This window comes from Catharus ustulatus, chromosome 23 (assembly GCF_009819885.2).
Source record: "Catharus ustulatus isolate bCatUst1 chromosome 23, bCatUst1.pri.v2, whole genome shotgun sequence".
Taxonomy (NCBI): Eukaryota; Metazoa; Chordata; class Aves; order Passeriformes; family Turdidae; genus Catharus; species Catharus ustulatus.
The window spans coordinates 112,112-133,546 of NC_046243.1; the positions used below are offsets into that span (position 1 = coordinate 112,112).

The 21,435-nt window shown below is 52.5% G+C and overlaps 1 protein-coding gene and 1 long non-coding RNA gene across 2 annotated transcripts; one reads left to right on the top strand and one right to left on the bottom strand.

The window, feature by feature from the left end:
* Window positions 1-3,212: 3,212 nt before the first annotated feature.
* On the top strand, window positions 3,213-4,227 carry LOC117006562. Its single transcript, XR_004420007.1, has 3 exons — window positions 3,213-3,518; window positions 3,819-3,851; window positions 3,970-4,227. It is a non-coding gene; the product is annotated as an uncharacterized LOC117006562 (long non-coding RNA).
* A 2,177-nt stretch (window positions 4,228-6,404) lies between these two features.
* NXPH3 (neurexophilin 3) lies at window positions 6,405-8,638 on the bottom strand. The gene is made up of 2 exons (XM_033078612.2): window positions 8,345-8,638; window positions 6,405-7,166 (listed from the first exon to the last, which is right to left on the bottom strand). The coding sequence occupies exons 1-2, from the start codon at window positions 8,411-8,413 to the stop codon at window positions 6,474-6,476; spliced, it is 762 nt and encodes a 253-aa protein (XP_032934503.1). The 5' UTR covers window positions 8,414-8,638; the 3' UTR covers window positions 6,405-6,473.
* Between the last annotated feature and the right edge of the window lie 12,797 nt (window positions 8,639-21,435).

The window sequence follows — 21,435 nt, forward strand, 5'->3', positions numbered from 1 at the left end:
TGGGATAATTGTAAATTCCAGGGATAATTGGGAATTCTGGGATAATGGGGAATTCTGGGATAATGGGAATTCTGGGATAATTGGGAATTCTGGGATAATGGGAATTCTGGGATAATCTGGAATTCTGGGATAATTGGGAATTCTGGGGTAATGGGAATTCTGGGATAATTGGGAATTCTGGGATAATGGGAATTCTGGGATAATCTGGAATTCTGGGATAATTGGGAATTCTGGGGTAATGGGAATTCTGGGATAATGGGAATTCTGGGATAACCTGGAATTCTGGGATAATTGGGAATCCCAGGGATAATGGGAATTCTGGGATAATGGGAATTCTGGGATAATTGGGAATTTCAGGGATAATTGGGAATTCTGGGATAATTGTTCATTCAGGGATAATTGGGAATTCTGGGATAATTGGGAATTTCAGGGATAATTGGGAATTCTGGGATAATTGTTCATTCTGGGATAATTGTTCATTCTGGGATAATCTGGAATTCTGGGTTAATTGGGAATTCTGGGATAATTGGGAATTTCAGGGATAATTGGGAATTCTGGGATAATTGGGAATTCAGGGATAATTGTTCATTCTGGGATAATTGGGAATTCTGGGATAATCGCTCCCACTTTGCCTCCCCCACCGCTCCTGGGGATGGGTTTGGGATGCAGGTTTGGATTTGGGATTTGGGGTTTGGGATTTGGGGTGCAGGTTTGGGATTGGGGTGCAGGGATTTGGGATTTATGGTTTGGGATGCAGGGGTTGGGATTTGGGATGGAGGGATTGGGATGCAGGTTTGGGGTTTGAGATGTGGGATTTGGGGTGGGAGTTTGGGATTGGGATTTGGGGTTTGGGGATTGGGATTTGGGGTTTGGGATGCAGGTTTGGATTGGGGTTTGGGATTGGGATGCAGAGATTGGGATGCAGGTTTGGAATGCAGGGATTGGGATTTGAGTTTTGGGATGCAGGTTTGGATTTGGGGTTTGGGTGCAGGGTTGGAATTTGGGTTTTGGGGTTTGGGATTTGGTGTGCAGGTTTGGGATGTGGGATTTGGTGTGCAGGTTTGGGTTTTGGGATGTGGGTTTTGGGATGCAGAGATTGGGTTGCCGGGTTTGGGATGCAGGGTTTGGATTTGGGGTTTGGAGTGTGGGTTTGGGATTTGGGATTTAGGGTTTGGAGGGCAGGTTTGGGGTGCAGGTTTGGAATTTGGGGTTTGGGATTTGGGGTTTGGGTGCAGATTTTGATTGGGATTTGGGATTTGGGATTTGGGATGCAGGGATTGGGTTGCCGGGTTTGGGATGCAGGGATTGGATTTGGGGTTTGCAGTGTGGGTTTGGGATTGGGATGCTGAGTTTGGAATGTGGGATTTGAGGTGCAGGTTTGGGATGTGGGATTTGGCATGCAGAGATTGAGATGCAGGTTTGGATTTGGGGTTTGGGATGTGGGATTTGGGGTTTGGGATTTGGGCTTTGGGTGCAGGTTTTTGGTGCACGTTTGGGTTTTTCCTCGGGCGCTGCTGCTCCCACAGCTCCCGGAGCAGGAATTCTCCAGAACTCTCAGGAACTCTCAGGAACTCTCCAGAACTCTCAGGAATTCTCCAGAACTCTCAGGAACTCTCCAGAACTCTCAGGAATTCTCCAGAACTCTCCAGAACTCTCAGGAACTCTCCGGAACTCTCCAGAACTCTCCTCCCCGTGGTCCTGGTCTCCTCAGAGCCGCAGCTCCGTGTCCCTCGGAGCCTCCTCCCACCCCCAATTTCCCAATTTCCCAACTTCCCAATTTCCCAATTTCCCAATTTCCCAATTTCTCCAACTTCCCTGTGCTTTTGGGGCTTTATTTTCCCTTTTATTCCTTTTTTAATTTTTTTAAATTTTATTTATTTATTTATTTATTTTGATGTGTCACCCCAAGGGGATTTCCACAATTTTTGCGTCTCCTCCCTCCAGCAAACCCCAAACCTCAGGGAATTTTTGGAATCCCCCACATTTCCCCCCCTCCTCTCCCTCCCCTCTCCCACCCCAAACATCTCTCCTGATATTTCCTGGAAATTTCCAGGAGCTTTTCCCAAACTTTGGGGGCTCCTGGCCGGATGTGGGAGCTCCTGAACGGATGGAATTGGGAAATAAAGGAATAAATAAATAAATTTTGGGAATTTTTGAAACCCTTCTCCAGGGTCAGGACCTGTCCTGGAAGAGCAGGGAGGAATTTTGGGTGCTCTGGATTTGGGGAAATTTGGGGGGAAAAAGAAGGAATTGGCTTTTTTTGGGTTTTTCTGGAGGAGGGGAAGCAGGAGCTGGAAATTTGGATGGCTGGGAAGGGGAGGAGGTTGGGAATGCCCCAAAAATAGGAGCCTGAAATTTGGATATCCGGGATTTGGGAACACCTGGCAGCTGGGGATGCCTGGATAGGTGAGAGACTGAAATGGGGATGGCTGGGAGGGGGAGGAAATCGGGAATAGCACAGAAAAATCAAGGAAAATGGGAATAGCACAGAAATGGGGGAAAATGGGAATAGCAGAGAAATGGGAACCTGGGGTTTGGATTCCTGGGAAAAGGAGGAAATCTGGAATAGCACAGAAACGAAAGGAAATTTGGAATATCACAAAAACAAGAACCTGGGATTTGGATTCCTGCAAAGGGAGGAAATTTGGAATATCACAAAAACGAGAGGAAATTTGGAATAGCATAAAAATGGGAACCTGGGGTTTGGATTCCTGGGGAAAAGAAGAAAATTTGGAATAACAAAAATGAGAACCTGGGGTTTGGATTCCTGGGAAAAGAAGAAAATTTGGAATGACACAGAAACAAGAGCCTGGAATTTCAATTCCTGGGAAAGGGAGGAAATTGGGAATATCACAAAAACGAGAGGAAATTTGGAATAACATAAAAATGGGAACCTGGAGTTTGGATTCTTGGGAAAAAGAAGAAAATTTGGAATAACAAAAATGAGAACCTGGGGTTTGGATTCCTGGGAAAGGAGGAAATTTGGAATATCACAAAAACAAGAACCTGGGATTTGGATTCCTGCAAAGGGAGGAAATTTGGAATAACACAAAAATGGGAGCTTAGGTTTGGATTCCTGGGAAAGGGAGGAAATTTGGAGTAACACAAAAATGAGAACCTGGGGTTTGGACTCCCGGGAAAAGGAGGAAATTTGGAATATCACAAAAACAAGAACCTGGGATTTGGATTCCTGGGAAAAGATGAAAATTTGGAATAGCACAGAAATGGGAACCTGGGGTTTGGATTCCTGGGAAAAGAAGGAAATTTGGAATAACAAAAACAGGAACCTGGGGTTTGGACTCCCAGGAAAGGGAGGAAATTGGGATTTGCAGCAGCTGGAAGGGAGTTTGGGAGCCTGGCAGGTCCTGGCAGCCCAAAGCCGAGCCCAGCCCCAGGCCCTGGCAGCCCAAAGCCGAGCCTGGCAGGTCCTGGCAGCCCAAAGCCGAACCTGGCAGGTCCTGGCAGCCCAAAGCCGAGCCCAGCCCCAGGCCCTGGCAGCCCAAAGCCGAGCCTGGCAGGTCCTGGCAGCCCAAAGCCGAACCTGGCAGGTCCTGGCAGCCCAAAGCCGAGCCTGGCAGGTCCTGGCAGCCCAAAGCCGAGCCTGGCAGGTCCTGGCAGCCCAAAGCCGAACCTGGCAGGTCCTGGCAGCCCCAAGCCCAGCCCCAGGACCTGGCAGCCCAAAGCCGAGCCTGGCAGGTCCTGGCAGCCCAAAGCCCAGCCCCAGGCCCTGGCAGCCCAAAGCCCAGCCCCAGGCCCTGGCAGCCCAAAGCCCAGCCCAGCCCCAGGTCCTGGCAGCCCAAAGCCGAGTCCAGCCCCAGGTCCTGGCAGCCCAAAGCCGAGCCCAGCCCCAGGTCCTGGCAGCCCAAAGCCGAACCTGGCAGGTCCTGGCAGCCCAAAGCCGAACCTGGCAGGTCCTGGCAGCCCAAAGCCGAGCCTGGCAGGCCCTGGCAGCCCAAAGCCCAGCCCCAGGCCCTGGCAGCCCAAAGCCGAGCCTGGCAGGTCCTGGCAGCCCAAAGCCGAGCCTGGCAGGTCCTGGCAGCCCAAAGCCCAGCCCCAGGCCCTGGCTCGCGGCCGTCCCTCGTTCCCAGCCCTGCCCACATTCCATGAAATCTCGGCCGTGCCTCGGTGCCACCTCGGTGCTTTATTCCCGTTCCAGGGCACGGGGCGGGCTCTGATCCTGCCCTGGGAACCGAATCCCGGGACAGGGATCGGGGTGGGAGCTGGACTGGGATCAGTGTGGATCCGGGACAGGGATCGGGGTGGGATCGGGGCTGGGATCAGGGTATGGATCTGGGACAGGGATCGGGGAATGGATCTGGGACAGGGATCGGGGTATGGATCAGGGCTGGGATCCGGGACAGGGATCGGGGTGGGATCTGGGACAGGGATCGGGGTGGGATCTGGGACAGGGATCGGGGAATGGATCCGGGACAGGGATCAGGGCTGGGATCAGGGTATGGATCTGGGACAGGGATCAGGGTATGGATCTGGGACAGGGATCGGGGTATGGATCTGGGACAGGGATCTGGGACAGGGATCAGGGTATGGATCTGGGACAGGGATCAGGGTATGGATCTGGGACAGGGATCGGGGTATGGATCTGGGACAGGGATCTGGGACAGGGATCAGGGTATGGATCTGGGACAGGGATCAGGGTATGGATCTGGGACAGGGATCTGGGACAGGGATCAGGGTATGGATCTGGGACAGGGATCTGGGACAGGGATCAGGGTATGGATCTGGGACAGGGATCAGGGTATGGATCTGGGACAGGGATCGGGGTATGGATCTGGGACAGGGATCTGGGACAGGGATCAGGGTATGGATCTGGGACAGGGATCTGGGCTGGGATCAGGGTATGGATCCAGGCTGGGATCAGGGTATGGATCTGGGACAGGGATCGGGGTATGGATCTGGGACAGGGATCTGGGACAGGGATCAGGGTATGGATCTGGGACAGGGATCTGGGACAGGGATCAGGGTATGGATCTGGGACAGGGATCAGGGTATGGATCTGGGACAGGGATCAGGGTATGGATCTGGGACAGGGATCGGGGTATGGATCTGGGACAGGGATCTGGGACAGGGATCAGGGTATGGATCTGGGACAGGGATCAGGGTATGGATCTGGGACAGGGATCTGGGTTGGGATCAGGGTATGGATCTGGGACAGGGATTGGGGAAAGGAGCTGGAAAAGGGATCAGGGTAAGGATCCAAGCTGGGATCCAGGACAGGGATCACGGCTGGGATCAGGGACAGGAGCCGGGACAGGGACTGGGGGAGGGATCAGGGACAGGATCCAGGACAGGGATCCAGGCAGGGATCCAGGACAGGGACTGGGGAAACGATCCGAGTATGGATCCAAATTTGGATCCAAATTTGGGCAGGGATCTGGGCAGGGATTAAGGCAGAATTTGGGTATGGATCCCGGCAAGGATCCAGGCAGGGATTTGGGCAGGGATCAGAACAAGGATTAGGACCGGGATCAGAACAAGGATCAGGACAGGGATCAGGACAGTGCCCGGAGGAGCCCCGCTCATCCCCCGCTGTGCCCGCACACCGAGCCCGCCCGGGATCGCGGCCCCGAGCCCCCGAACCGCCCCCGGCACCGGCCCGGGTGGGGACAGCCCCGCTGGTCCCGGCTTATCCCCATCCCGGGAGCTGGGAGAGCTCATCCTGGGAGCTGGGAGAGCTCATCCCCATCCCGGGAGCTGGGAGAGCGCATCCCCATGGATCAGCTCCTCCCCATGGATCAGCTCCTCCCCAGTTGCTGCAGCCCCGGGTTTGGGGGAGCGGGACTGCCCTGGTGGCACCGCCGGGTGCTTTCCCCCTTCCCGAGCTCTCCAGGTGTCCCGACCCTTCCTCCTTTACCCGGAGCCACCAACCCCACCCCAGTGTGACCCATTACAGCACCGAGGAGGCTCCGTGTCCTGTTCCTGCACCCCAAACCCATCCCAGTCTCTCCAGACCCCAGTTCTGTGTCCTGTTCCCGTACCCCAAACCCATCCCAGTCTCTCCAAACCCCAGTTCTGTGTCCTATTCCCGCACCCCAAACCCATCCCAGTCTCTCCAGACCCCGGTTCTGTGTTCTATTCCCACATCCCAAACCCATCCCAGTCTCTCCAAACCCCAGTTCTGTGTCCCATTCCAGCACCCCAAACCCATCCCAGTCTCTCCAAACCCCAGTTCTGTGTCCTATTCCCACATCCCAAACCCATCCCAGTCTCTGCATCTCCCAGCCCGGTTCTGTGTCCTATTCCCACACCCCAAACCCATCCCAGTCTCTCCAAACCCGGCCCAGCTCTGGCGCTGTCGCTGCCCCTTTTCCCACGGGGTAAAGCAGAATTTTTCTCCTTTTCCTCCCCACCTACACCTCGCAGGGAGCATCCCCCGCTCCAGATCCACCCCCATCCCTCCCCCCCGCCCCGAGAATCGCTGGAATCGCTGCTCCAGGCCGGGAACTGCGGGATCTTCACCCCGAGGGGAAGTAGGGCCGGCTGTGGCTGTGGCTGTGGAAGTCCGGACACACCTTCTGCGCCAGGCGGTAATCGCTGCTGTAGAAGGTGATGTACACGCACACGGCTCGGAAGGGCTGCGAGCACAGCCAGGCCGCCCGGCTCTGCGTGTGCTCCTGCGAGCACGTCTTGGCCGGGTCGAAGGTGCACAGCGAGGTTTTCCTGGCCCGGGCCACCTGCTCAGACTCCACCCGGCAATTCAACACCTTGGACTCCTTGGCCTCGATGAAGATTTGCTGCTCCAGGTCGAACTGCACGGCCTTGGTGGGAGGCACGAGGCTCACCGAGATGTTGCCGTGGCCCGTGGAGTTGTGCTGGAAGAAAACGCTGACGGTGCCGTTGCCGTGATCCACGACCTTGCCCGTGATCAGCAGGTTCAGCTTCACCGTCTTGATGTTGGAGTAGAAATCTCCCCAGCCGAAAAGCTTCTGCAGCCTGCCCGGGGCCGCCGCCGGGTCCCGGTTCTGCAGAACCGCCCCGAGCTGCCCGGAGCCGCTGCCCGGCCCCGCGAGGCTCCGCTCCGGCTTCGGGAGAGGCTTTGGGGGCAGCAGCTCCGGCAGCCCCCGCAGCTCCCTCGGCTCCCGCAGCTCCCGCGGCTCCCGCAGCTCCCCCAGCCCCGGCTCGCCCGGAGCCGCTGGAGCGCAGCACACCTGGACAGGGACAGGGAACATCTGGGGCTGGGGGTGTCACCGAGCCCTGCCCAGCCCCTTCCCCATTTCCCCCCATTCTCGGTTTTGTTTTCTCTCTCATTTCCCAGCGCTGCTCCCTGCGGGATGCTCCGGGCTGGGTGTGCGGGGCCGGGACGGTCCCGGTTCGGTCTGAGCGGGCTCCGGGCACAGCTCCGGTACCCGGGACAGGCTCGGGGCTCAGCTCCGGTACCCGGGACGGGCTCGGGGCTCAGCTCCGGTACCCGGGACAGGCTCGGGGCTCAGCTCCGGTACCCGGGACAGGCTCGGGGCTCAGCTCCGGTACCCGGGACGGGCTCGGGGCTCAGCTCCGGTACCCGGGACAGGCTCGGGGCTCAGCTCCGGTACCCGGGACAGGCTCGGGGATCAGCTCCGGTACCCGGGACAGGCTCGGGGCTCAGCTCCGGTACCCGGGACGGTCCCGGTTCGGTCTGAGTGGGCTCAGGGCTCAGCTCCGGTACCCGGGCCAGGCTCCGGTGCCCTCCCCGCGCCCTCAGCCCCATCCCCTGCCCCGGCACGGCCCCTCCAACCCCGCCAGGGCCCGGGGACACCCGGGATGGGGGTACAAGGGACGGGACAAGGGACGGGACAAGAGACGGGACAAGAGACGGGACAAGGGACAGCAGAGCGGAGCTGCCACCCCGGGAGCTGTCCCCGCTCTCCTCTGCCAACTCCGCTCCCGGAACCCCCAAATCGGCCCCTCCAGGGGGGCTGGGGGCACCCAGGGGTGCTGCAGCTCCATCGCCCGGGGCAGGGGGACCCAGCAAAGCCCCGAGTGCCCAGGGCTGGGGAGGCAGCGGCGAGCGGAGCCCAGAACCGGCCCGGCCCCGGCGCTGCCCCAGCGCTCCCCGGGCTCCCGAACGGGGCTGGGGACGGGCGGGTTTTGGGGGTGATCCGGAGCCTCCCCCTGCCCAGCCCTGCCCGCTCCCCACAGAAGTTTTGGGACGCGTTGTTTCCCCCGGGGATGCGCAGGGACGCGGGGATGGATTCGGGGATGGATTCGGGGATGGATTCGGGGATGGATTCGGGGATCGCTGCCCGCTCTGCCCCCCGGTGCCCGCAGCCCCCGGTGCCCCTGCCCCGCTCTCCCGGTGCCCCTGCCCCGCTCTCCCGGTGCCCCTGCCCCGCTCCCCGGCGCTCACCAGCAGCGCGATGCCGCCCTGGAGGAGCAGGAGGAGGAGGAGGAGGGCGCAGCTCCGAGGAAGATGCATTTTCCAGCCGGCGCCGCCGCCTTCTCCGCGGCTCCGCTTTCGGGGAGGGTTTCTCCGGGATTTTCCTCCGTTTTCCGTCTTTCCCTCCCTTCTCCTCCAGCGTCAGCGAGGGGAAGGGGGGGTCCCCCAGTCCCTACGGCCCCCCCGGCCCATGGTGGCCCCGGCAGCTCCGGCCCCGCGGGGCCGCTCCGGGCGAGGCGCGGCGGCTTCACCTGCGGCCGCTGCTGTCCCCGAGTCCCCTCCGCTGTCCCCTCCCCTGTCCCCCTGCCCGCCCGGCCCCCCTCCCGGGCCGCTCCCCGCCCTCCGCTCGCCGGAGTCTCGGGGAAACTCCGCTGCATCCTCTCTCCCTGCATCCCTGCTCTCTCCATCCCCTCTCCCTGCATCCCTGCTCTCTCCATCCTCTCTCTCTGCATCCCTGCTCCCTCCATCCTCTCTCTCCATCCCTTCTCTCCATCCTTTTCTTCATCCCCTCTCTCTCTCCATCCCTTCTCGCTTCATCCCTGCTCGCTCCATCCTCTCTCCCTTCATTCCTTCTCTCTCCATCCTTTTCTCCATCCCTTTCTCCATCCCCGCTCTCTCCGGCCCCGCTCCCGCCTCCCCCTCCAGGTTCGGGGCCCGAGCGGCACCTCCGGATTAACCCTTTGGTGCCCGCGGCCCAGCACAGCCCCCCGAGGGGGTCCCCGGGGGCTCGGGGGGGTCCTGGAGCTCCCTCGGGAGGAGCGGCCCAGGCTGGGGGGGGAACTGGGAGAACTGGGAGCGAACTGGGATAGGGGATAACCCGCGGGGGTGCTCGGCTCTGTCCTCGGTACCGCCCCCTGGCCCGGGTTCGGCTCGGCTCGGGATCGGCTCTGGCCTGGGATTGGCTCTGTCCCGGGATTGGCTCTGTCCCGGGTCTGGCTATGTCCCGGGTCTGGCTCTGTTCCGGGTCTGGCTCTGTCCCGGGTCTGGCTCTGTCCCGGGATTGGCTCTGTCCCGGGATTGGCTCTGTCCCGGCTGGGATTGGCTCTGTCCCGGGATTGGCTCTGTCCCGGCTGGGATTGGCTCTGTCCCGGGATTGGCTCTGGCCCGGGATTGACTCTCTCCCGGGATTGACTCTGTCCCGGCTCTGTCCCGGCTGGGATTGGCTCTGTCTCGAGTTCGGTTCTGTCCTGGGATTGGCTCTGTCCCGGGATTGACTCTGTCCTGGATTCGATTCTGTCCCAGGTTCGGCTCTGTCCCGGGTCTGGCTCTGTCCCGGCTGGGATTGGCTCTGTCCCGGGATCGGTTCTGTCCCGGGATTGACTCTGTCCCGGCTCTGTCCCGGGATTGGCTCTGTCCCGGGATTGGCTCTGTCCCGGATGGGATTGGCTCTGTCCCGGGATCGGCTCTGTCCCGGGATTGGCTCTGTCCCGGGATTGGCTCTGTCCCGGGATTGGCTCTATCCCGGGATTGGCTCTGTCCCGGCTCTGTCCCGGCTCTGCCCCATCCCTCCCTCTGCTCCCCTCGGTCTCGTTTATCCCGAACCAGGACAGGGATAGCTCAGATCCCCGAGCAGAGGCCCCGGTCGGGATCCGGGTTGGTTTTTATCCCGGGTCGGGATCCGGGTTGGTTTTTATCCCGGGTCGGGATCCGGGTTGGTTTTTATCCCGGGTTGGTTTTTATCCCGGGTTGGGATCCGGGTTGGTTTTTATCCCGGGTTGGGATCCGGGTTGGTTTTTATCCCGGGTTGGTTTTTATCCCGGGTCGGGATCCGGGTTGGTTTTTATCCCGGGTTGGGATCCGGGTTGGTTTTTCTCCCGGGTTGGGATCCGGGTTGGTTTTTATCCCGGGTTGGTTTTTATCCCGGGTTGGGATCCGGGTTGGTTTTTATCCCCGGTTGGTTTTTATCCCGTTTCTCCTTTTCCCTCCTTTCAGGACAAGCTGGAACACCGGGAATTCACTTGGCACGGACCAAACCCGGGATTTCCCCACCCTGAGGAGCAAACCCGGATTTTTTACATCCCTTTATTTCCTCTCCTCATCCCCTTTCCCTGGGAAGCCAAATCCGGGAGCGAATTCCCAGCAAATCCAGGGAAATCCCCTCGGGATGGGCGGGTTTGGGCTGGGGGAGATTTTTGGGTGCGGATCCGAACCCGGAGCAGCCCCGGAGCCTCTTCCGGGCCCTTTCCCGGAGCTTTTCCCGGCGCTTTTCCCGGAGCTTTTCCCGGAGCTTTTCCCGGAGCTTTTCCCGGAGCTTTTCCCGGAGCTTTTCCCGGAGCTTTTCCCGGTTTTCTGTTGCCCTCTAGCGGGAGGAGAATCCGGGATTCGAGGGGACCCCAAATCCGCTCTGATTTTTGGGAAGCGTTTTCCTCACCTGATGCAGAATTCGGGATGGGGAGGAGGAGGCACAGACGGAATTTTGGGGTGCGGGAGAAGTTTTGGGTTTTTTTTTTTTTTTTCCTGGCAGGATCCTCTGGGATGTCCCCAATCCCTGGGAGCAGCTCGGGATAACCCGAGGGGTTTCAGTTCCTTCCACCCCAAACCATCCCGGAATTCCGCGATTTTCCTCCCGGGCACATTCCAGGGGATCCCAGAGGATTTTTTTTTGGGATGTTCGGAGGAGGAGGGGGCGCATCCCGATGTCCCCAGAGCCGGAACAGCCGCAGGGTCCAGGTGCCAAATTCCACAAATTCCACAAATTCCACAAATCCCCAAACACCCCAAATTCCTCCAAATTCCCCCAATTCCCCCAAATCCCCAAATCCCCCAAGTCCCCCAAATCCCCTAAATCCCCCAAATTCCCCCAAATTCCCCCAATTCCCAAACCCCCCGAATTCCACAAATCCTCAAACTCCTCCAAATTCCCCAAACTCCCCCAAATTCCCCCAAATTCCCCAAATTCCTCCAAATTCCCCCAAATACCCCAAATACCCAAAATTCCCCAAATTCCCCCAAATATCCCAAATTCCCCAAATTCCCAAAATTCCCCCAAATTTCCCCAAACTCCCCCAAATCCCCAAATCCCAAAAATCCCCCAAAATTCCCCAAAATTCCCCCAAATTCCCCCAAATTCCCCCAAATTCCCCCAAATTCCCCCAAATTCCCCCAAATTCCCGCAGCCCCGGGATGCGCCGGGAGAGGCGGCACCGCCCTGGAGGAGGTCTCGGGATTTAAAAGGATTTAAAAGGATTTAAAAGGATTTAAAAGGATTTAAAATCATTTATTTCCAGCAATCTCATCCCTCAGTAATTAATCCAGAAGTTGATTAAGAGCGATGGGCGCTCCCAGCCGGATTTTTGTGTGGATTCCGGGCTGGATCCCAAACCAGAAATTCAGGAATTCTCCCTAAAAAAAGGAGGGAGCGGAGCCCAGGGAGCGAATCCCTGCGATTTATCGGGATAAATCCCCCTCCTGCCGGGAAAATTCCTGTTTATCCCGGGAAAATTCCTGTTTGTTTATCCCGGGAAAATTCCTGTTTATCCCGGGAAAATTCCTGTTTATCCCGGGAAAATTCCTGTTTGTTTATCCCAGGGCGATGTTTGTGCAGGGATGAGTCTTGGAGCGGAAAATTCCGCTTTTTTTTTTATTCGAAATAAAACTTTAATTCACCCAAAACTCCCTCCTGGAACCTCGAAACCAAAACCTCGAGGGGAGTAAAATCCCAAATCAAAATCCACAAAGCATCCGGCCCGATCCAAGGGAGAAACCCGGGATAAAAATGGGGAAAAATGTGGAAAAAATGGTAAAAAGGGGAAAAAAAAAGGGAAAAATAGGGAAAAAATGGGGAAAAATGAGAAAAAAAGGGTTCGGGGCCGGGGACACCTCCAGGATTCCCAGCCCTGGGAAGAGCAGGGATTGGGATTCAAAATCCAGGAAAATTTGGGGAATTCTCGGCCCTCGGGAAGGGGATGGACAAACCCCAAAATTCCCGGTCTGGGGTTGAGGCTGCAGCAATTCCAGAGGGTCCCGAGGAGCTGCAGAAATCTCAGAAATCTGGGAACGCTCCAGGGCGGGGGCGGCGCTCGAGGTTCCGCGCCGGGGATCGAATTCCTGGGAAAAAAATAAAAATACAAAAAAAAAGGAAAAAAAAAAGGAAAAAAGAATCCCTGGGCCAGAGGTTCTGGGATTTGGGGATTTGGGAATTTGGGGATTTGGGGGTGTTGGGAGGGGGATCCTGGTGGGACTGGGGGGGTTCAGGGCCCTCCTTCCCCTCGGCTTTGGGGGATCCCCAAAAATCCCGAATTTTCTGGGAATGTCCCAAATATCCTCGGGGTGGCAGCAACCTCTGACCCCATCCCGAGGGAGGGAGGGGCCGATCCCAAATTCCCCAGGGTGATCCCAAATTCCCCAAGCTGATCCCACATTTCCCACACTGATCCCAGATTTTCCAGGCTGATCCCAAATTTCCACACTGATCCCAAATTCCCCACACTGATCCCAAATTCCCCAGGCCGATCCCAAATTTCCACACTGATCCCAAATTCCCCAGGCCAATCCCAAATTCCCCAGACTGATCCCAGATTTTCCAGGTCAATTCCAGATTTCCAGACTGATCCCAAATTTCTCAGACTGATCCCAAATGTCCCAGACTGATCCCAAATTTCCCAGATTTTCGAGGTCGATCCCAGATTCCCCAGACTGATCCCACATTTCTCAATCTGATCCCAAATCCCCCAGGCTGATCCCAAATTCCCCAGGCCGATCCCAGATTTTCCAGGCTGATCCCAAATTCCCCAGACTGATCCCAAATTCCCCAGGCCAATCCCAAATTCCCCAGACTGATCCCAAATTCCCCAGACTGATCCCAAATTCCCCAGGCCAATCCCAAATTCCCCAGGCTGATCCCAAATGTCCCAGGTCGATCCCAAATTCCCCAGGCTGATCCCAAATGTCCCAGGTTGATCCCAAATCCCCCACACTGATCCCAAATTTCTCAATCTGATCCCAAATTCCCCACACTGATCCCAAATTTCTCAATCTGATCCCAAATCCCCCAGGCCGATCCCAGATTTTCCAGCCCTTGCACATTGGAGTTTTTTGGAGTTTTTGGGATTTTTTTTTGTGTTTTTGGGGTTTCTGGACTCATCCCATCCCTCTTCCCTCTGGGAAAATTCCTGTGGGTGAGTCCTGGGGCCTGGAGTGACCCCACAGTGACCCCACAGTGACCCCACAGTGACCTCCCTGCCTGGATTTTTTTTTGCGGGGTAGGAAGGATTTTTTGGGGTTTTTGAGGATTTTTTTTGGGTATTTTAGGATTTTTGGGATGGGAAGGATTTTTTTGAGTGAGAAGGATTTTTTTTTGGGGGTGGGATTTCCCCCCGCAGCTCCCCAGGGCCTCTCCCCTTGTGGTTTTTGAGGTTTTTGTGAATTAAAGTGACAAATTGTCCGTTGGACGCTGCAAATCCCAAATCCCAGGGGATCCCCAGCCGAGATCCCGGCCAGCAATGAGACAAAAATCAATTTTCACTCCAGGAAATCGAGCAAACTCGATTTTTCCCTTTGTCAAAACCTTTTTTTCCAGTTTTTTTTGCTCATTCTTTTTTCCCAAAGGGTTGGGCTGAGGAAATTTAGGGAGAGAGGGACGGGAACAAACCCAGCTGGAAAAAAACCACGGAATTCAGAGCTGAAATCTGTTTTTTGGATAACAACAAATGAAAGCTCAGCCCCTTTCCAGAGAATTCCTCCGGCCTAATTGGATTTGCTTCCCCCGCTCCCGGTTTTGTTATTTATGGAAAACATCTGTCCGAGGCTGGCAGCTCCCCGGGCTGGGAATTTGGGGGAAAATTCGGGGATTTTCTACGGGAAAAAACATCAAAAAAAATTCGGGACCTCTGTGGGGGCTGCCAGGACCCCCAGCAGGGCGAGGAAAATCCCAAATTCCGTGGGAAAAATGAGATTTTCCCGGCTGGAAAATGAATTTTCCTCCCCCTCGCTGGTGTTGGGATAAATCCAGGAATGATTTTTCCAGGTAAAAATCGGGATGGGATCCCAGCAATCGTTAACCCCGGGTTAATTAACCCAATTAATGCCGGGATTTGGGGATTTCCCTCCCGGATTTTCTGGATTTTGGGGAGTTTTCTGGAGATGGAGCCGAAATTCCAGAGGGAATTTTCACATTCCCAGCTGAGAATCCCCGAATTTGTGGGGTAGGAAAGGGAGGGAGGGAGGGAGGAAATTCCAGAAATTGAAATTCCCAGAATCTGAAATTCCCAAAATCTGAATTTCCCTGGGTTTGGGATTCCCAAAATCTGAATTTCCCAGAATCTGAAATTCCCAAAATCTGAAATTCCCAGAATCTGAAATTCCCAGGATTTGGGATTCTTGGAATTTGGAATTTCTGGGATTTGGAATTCCTGGGATTTGGGATTCCTGGGATTTGGAATTCCTGTGATTTGAGATTTCCAGGATTTGGGATTCCCAGAATTTGGGATTTCCAAGATTTGGAATTCTTGGAATTTGGGATTCCCAGAGTTTGAAATTCCCAGAATCTGAAATTCCCAAAATCTGAAATTCCCTGGATTTGGAATTCCCAGAATCTGAAATTCCCAGGATTTGGGACTCCCAGAATTCAGAATTCACAGGATTTGGGATTCCTGCAATTTGGAATTCTTGGAATTTGGGATTCCCAGAGTTTGAAATTCCCAGGATTTGGAATTCCCAGGATTTGAGATTTCCAGAATTTGAGATTTCCAGGATTTGGAATTCCCAGATTTTGGGATTTCCAAGATTTGGGATTCCCAGAATTCAGAATTCCCGGGATTTAGAATTCCCAGAATTTGGGATTTCAAAGATTTGAGATTTCCAGGATTTGGAATTCCCAGATTTTGGGATTTCCAAGATTTAGGATTCCCAGAATTCAGAATTCCTGGGATTTGCAATTTTCAGAATTCGAGATTTTCAGGATTTGGGATTCCCAGAAGTGTCCCCAAGGTGTCCCAGGGGATTTGGGATCCCTGGATTTGGGGTCTCCAGATTTGGGATGTTCTGGGATGTTCTGGGATATTTCTGGAACGTTTTAGGACACTTTTGGGTTTCTTTAGGACATTTTTGGGATGTTTTAAGATATTTTGGAGTTATTTTAGGACATTTTTGGAAAGGTTCAGGGTGGTTTGGGTTGTTTTAGGACATTTTTTGGCTGGTTTAGGCCATTTTTGGGTTGTTTTAGGATATTTTGGGGTTGTTTCAGGATATTTTTTTTGGCTGTTTTAGGGCATTTTTGGGATTCTCTCCTCCCACATCCAGGGCTGGCTCCGTGACCCTGCCCTGACCCCTGAGGGTTGGGAATTCTCTCCTGGAAGCCAAAGGGACTCATCCCAGCTCCCCCTCAAATTATCCTAATTAATTATCCGAATTAATTATCCGAATTAATTATCCGAATTAATTATCCGAATTAATTAATCCAGTTTTCCATGGAGCATCCCTGGAGCCGGACTTTATTTCCCTTTGGGATTCTCGGTGCTGGGAGCTGGGAATGGGATTTTTATTGGGAATGGGATTTTTATTGGGAATGGGATTTTTATTGGGAGTGGGATTTTTATTGGGAATGGGATTTTTATTGGGATCACTCCAGGATTTCCAATGGGAATGGGATTTTTATTGGGAATGGGATTTTGATCAGGATCCAGTCCATGTTTTCAGTGGGAACGAGATTTTTATTAGGAATGGGATTTTTATTGGGAATGGGATTTTTATCGGGATCCAGGGAATTTGGGCCGGGTTCCATCCCATGGGACATTCCTGGGGAATTTATTCCTGAGGTGTTTATGGGAAATGGGTCCGGTCAATCGCTCAATCAATCAATCAATCAATCAGTCAATAAATCAATCAATAAATCCAGAGCCCAGGGAGGAGGAAATTCCAGGAATTTTGGGAAATTCCCGGGGAGCTGAGCCAGGAATGGCCCCAAGGGATCCCCAGGAAAGGGGGAATTTAATCCTAAATATTGCAAATATCCAAAAAATCCCAAAAATCAAAAATGTCCCAAATATCCCAAATATCCCATATATCCCAAAAATCCCAAATATCCCAAAAATCCCACAAATCCCCCGGAATTCCCCTTTTATCCCCCACTCCCCTCCCCACTTCAGTTTCGAATCCAAGCCCTGGCAGCGCAGGGAGGGTCGGAAACTCCGATATTTTATTTTATTTTATTTTATTTTATTTTATTTTATTTTATTTTATTTTATTTTATTTTATATTTTATTTTATTTTATATTTTATTTTATTTTATTTTATATTTTATTTTATATTTTATTTTATATTTTATTTTATTTTATATTTTATCTTATTTTATTTTTTATTTTATTTTATATTTTATTTTATTTTATTTTATATTTTATCTTATTTTATTTTTTATTTTATTCTATTCTATTCTATATTTTATTTTATTCTATTCTATTCTATTTTATTCTATTTTATTCTATTTTATATTTTGTGTTTTATTTTATTTTATTTTATTCTATTTTATTCTATTTTATATTCTATTCTATTCTATTCTATTCTATTTTATATTTTATTTTATTTTATTTTATTTTATTTTATTTTATTTTATTTTATTTTATTTTAATTTCTTTTGTCCAGCAGGATGCCGGGTTTCCATTTCACGTCTCCCAGCCCGGATTCCTCCTCTCCCCGCAGCTGACAGGAACCAGGGAAGTCTCAGCTGCTGGGAATATTCTGGGAATATTCCCCCAAATCTCCTCCCGGGGCAGGAAATGCGGATCGGGTTTCCCGCGGAGCCTGAGCCGGGCTTTGTTAGGCCGAGGTGATGATTTGGGGGATGATCCCGGCCTGGGGGGGATTTATGGAGCGCTCAGACCCCGCAGCTTTTCCCTCACCTCGCCTGGGATCGTTTTTCCTGCTGAAAAGCTCCGGGATTTTCCTTTCCTTCCGCCACAAATCCCGGCTGGGAAGGGAAAACTTTCCCAGCTCCTTCCAGAGTCACAATTCCCACAGAATTCTGTCCTGGTTCCCACACTAAATCCTGTCCCAATTCCCATAAAATCCTGTCCCTATTCCACAGAATCCTCTCCTGGTTCCCACACTAAACCCTGTCCCAATTCCCATAAAATCCAGTCCTGAATCCTATAGAATCCTGTCCCAATTCCCACAGAATCTTGTCAAGGTTCCCACACTAAACCCTGTCCCAATTCCCATAAAATCCAGTCTGGATTCCTATAAAATCCTGTCCCTATTCCCACAGAATCCTCTCCTGGTTCCCACACTAAACCCTGTTCTGGTTCCCACAAAAAATCCTGTCCTGAACCCCATAGAATCCTGTCCTGGTTCCCATAAAATCCTGTCTGGATTCCCACAGAATCCTGTCCCTATTCCCACACAAAATCCTCTCCTGATTCCCATAAAATCCCAATCTGATTCCCATAAAATCCTGTCCCTATTCTCACAAAATCCTTTTTGGATTCCCATAAGATCCAGTCTGGATTCCCATAAAATCCTGTCCCTATTCCACAAAATCCTGTCCTGGTTCCCATAAAATCCTCTCCTGGTTCCCATAAAATCCTGTCTGGATTCCTACACAATCCTGTCCCTATTCCCACACAAAATCCTCTCCTGATTCCCATAAAATCCTGTCCCTATTCCCATAAAATCCTGTCCCTATTCCCACACAAAATCCTCTCCTGATTCCCATAAAATCCTGTCCCTATTCCCATAAAATCCTGTCCCTATTCCACAAAATCTTGTCCTGAGTCTCACACAAAATCCTGTCCCTATTCCCACTAAATCCAGTCGATTGCTACAAAATCCTGTCCTGGTTCCCATAAAATCCTGTCTGGATTCCCATAAATTCCTGTCCCTATTCCCACTGAATCCTGTCCCTATTCCCACTAAATCCTCTCCTGGTTCCCATAAAATCCTGTCTAGATTCCCACAGAATCCTGTCTTGATTTCCATAGAATCCTGTCCTGAGTCTCACACAAAATCCTGTCCCTATTCCCACTAAATCCAGTCTGGATTCCCATGAAATCCTGTCCTGATTCCCACAAAAAATCCTGTCTCTATTCCCATAAAATCCTGTCCTGATTCCCACACTAAATCCAGTCTGGGTTCCCATGAAATTCTGTCCTGGTTCCCACAAAAAATCCTACACAATCCTGTCCCTATTCCCACACAAAATCCTGTCCCTATTCCCACTAAATCCTGTCCCTATTCCCATAAAATCCTGTCCCTATTCCCATAAAATCCTGTCCCTATTCCACAAAATCTTGTCCTGGTTCTCACACTAAATCCTATTCCAGTTCCCATAAAATCCTGTCCTGAACCCCATAGAATCCTGTCCTGGTTCCCACATTAAATCCTGTCCTGGTTCCCATAAAATCCAGTCTGGATTCCCACAGAATCCTGTCCCTATTCCCATAAAATCCTCTTCTGGTTCCCACAAAAAATCCTTTCTGGATTCCCTCAAAATCCTGTCCTGAACCCCATAGAATCCTGTCTGGGTTCCCATAAAATCCTGTCTGGGTTCCCATAAAATCCTGTCCCTATTCCCACTAAATCCTGTCCCTGTTCCCATAAAATCCTGTCTGGGTTCCCATAAATTCCTGTCCTGGTTCCCACACAAAATCCTGTCCCTATTCTCACAAAATCCTTTTTGGATTCCCATAAGATCCTGTCCTGAATCCCACAGAATCCTGTCTGGATTCCCATAAATTCCTGTCCCTATTCCCACTAAATCCTGTCCTGATTCCCACAGAATCCTGTCCCTATTCCCATAAATTCCTGTCTGGATTCCTACAAAATCCTGTCCCGATTCCCACACAAATCCACCCAAAGGATAACCGATCCCATACAGACCCCAAATTGTTTTCCCTCCATCCCAGGAGACCCCAAATCCCTCCGTGCCCCTCTCAGGTGGCGATTTCGGACTTTTTGGGTTTTTCCTCCATCCCAAATCCTTCTGTTCCTCCTCCCAGGTGAGGATCGGGACTCTTTGAGTTTTTTCTCCATCCTTTTGGGATCCCAAATCCTTCTGCTCCTCCTCTCAGGTGGAGATTTCGGACTTTTTGGGTTTTTCCTCCATCCCAAATCCCTCCTTGTCCCTTCCAGGTGGAGATTTCGGACTTTTTGGGGTTTTCCTCCATCCCAAATCCTTCTGTTCCTCCTCCCAGGTGGAGATTTGGGTTCTTTGGGATTTTCTCCATCCCTTTGGGATCCCAAATCCTTCTGTTCCTCTTCTCAGGAGGGGATTTGGATTCTTTGGGGTTTTCTTCATTCCAGAGGATCCCAAATCCCTCCGTGCCCCTCCCAGAAAGGATTTTGGGTTATTTGGGATTTCTCTCCATCCCTTTGGGATCCCAAAGCCCAGGGCCAGTTGCTCCCAGTTGCTCCCAGGCCGGACTGGGAAGGAGGAAAAGAGAAAAGGGAAAAGGGAAAAGGGAAAAGGGAAAAGGGAAAAGGGAAAAGGGAAAAGGGAAAAGGGTCGGGACCCCAAGCAGGAGGGGATTAAAGGCTCAGCCCCAACTGCAGAGGAGGAAATTGGAATTAAATCCCAATTCCAGCGTGGGGTGGGAGCATTCCCGAGGGTCCTGGAAGGGAAAAATGAGAATCCTGGAAGGGGAAAAGGAGAATCCTGGAGGGGGAAAAGGAGAATCCTGGAAGGGGAAAAGGAGAATCCTGGAGGGGGAAAAGGAGAATCCTGGAAGGGGAAAAGGAGAATCCTGGAGGGGGAAAAGGAGAATCCTGGAAGGGGAAAAGGAGAATCCTGGAGGGGGAAAAGGAGAATCCTGGAGGGGGAAAAGGAGAATCCTGGAGGGGAAAAGGAGGGCGCTGCTCCCTCGGGATATTTTGGGAATTTCTCGGCCTGGGGGGATGAAGCAGCGCCCGCTCTGCTTCCCATTATTTGGGAATGCGGCTCCATCTGGGAGCCAGAGCCGGGAGGGGAGGGGGGAGCGGGGGGAGCCAAAACCGATCCTGATCCTGCCCGGGGCCAGCGCTGGGGTCGGGAACGAATCCAAACCCCAAATCCGGGAGGAACGGTGGGAAAACAAAAATCCAAACCCCAAAACCCGGGAGGAACGGCTGGGAAAACAAAAATCCAAACCCCAAAACCCGGGAGGAACGGCTGGGAAAACAAAAATCCAAACCCCAAAACCCGGGAGGAACGGCTGGGAAAACAAAAATCCAAACCCCAAAATCTGGGATAAAGGACTGGGGAAAATTTCCAAACCCCAAAACCCGGGAGGAACGGTGGGAAAAAAAATATCTAAAACCTGAAATCCAGGATGAACGGCGGAAAAGAAAAATCCAAAACCCGGGATGAAAGCTGGGGAAAAAAATCCAAACCCCAAAATCCGGGATGAACAGTGGGAAAAAAAATTCAAACCCCAAAATCCGGGATTAATGGTGGGGAAAAAAATTCAAACCTCAAAATCCGGGATGAACGACTGGGAAAGAAAAATTCAAACCCCAAAATCCAGGATAAAGGACTGGGAAAAATTTCCAAACCCCAAAACCCGGGAGTAACGGTGGGGAAAAAAAAATCCAAACCCCAAAATCTGGGATGAATAGTGGGGAAAAAACATCCAAACCCCAAAACCCGGGATTAATGGTGGGGAAAAAAATTCAAACCTCAAAATCCGGGATGAACGGCTGGGAAAGAAAAATTCAAAACCCAAAATTCGGGATGAACGGGGAAAAGGATATAGGGGATGGGGATGAATGGGATAATGGAGATGGGAATGGGATTGGGATTGGGAATTGGGATACAGGGAATGGGAATTGGGATACAGGGAATGGGAATTGGGATACAGGGAATGGAAACAGGAATGGGACTGGGATGGGAATGGACAGGGAATGTTCTGGATCTGCAGCCCTGGCCCTCGCCTCAGCTCCCACTGGAGGAAAGACCCAGACTGCCCAAAAAATCTAAAAATAAATCAATAAAAATAATAATAAACAAAAATCAGAATAATGAAAGCAGCCGTGCTCCAGCCTCCAATCCCAACGTTTCCTGTCGAGAAAGTGGTGTGGGAATATTCCTGTGGATAAACATTCCTGGGAATGATTGTTCCTGTGGATAAACATTCCTGGGAATGATTGTTCCTGTG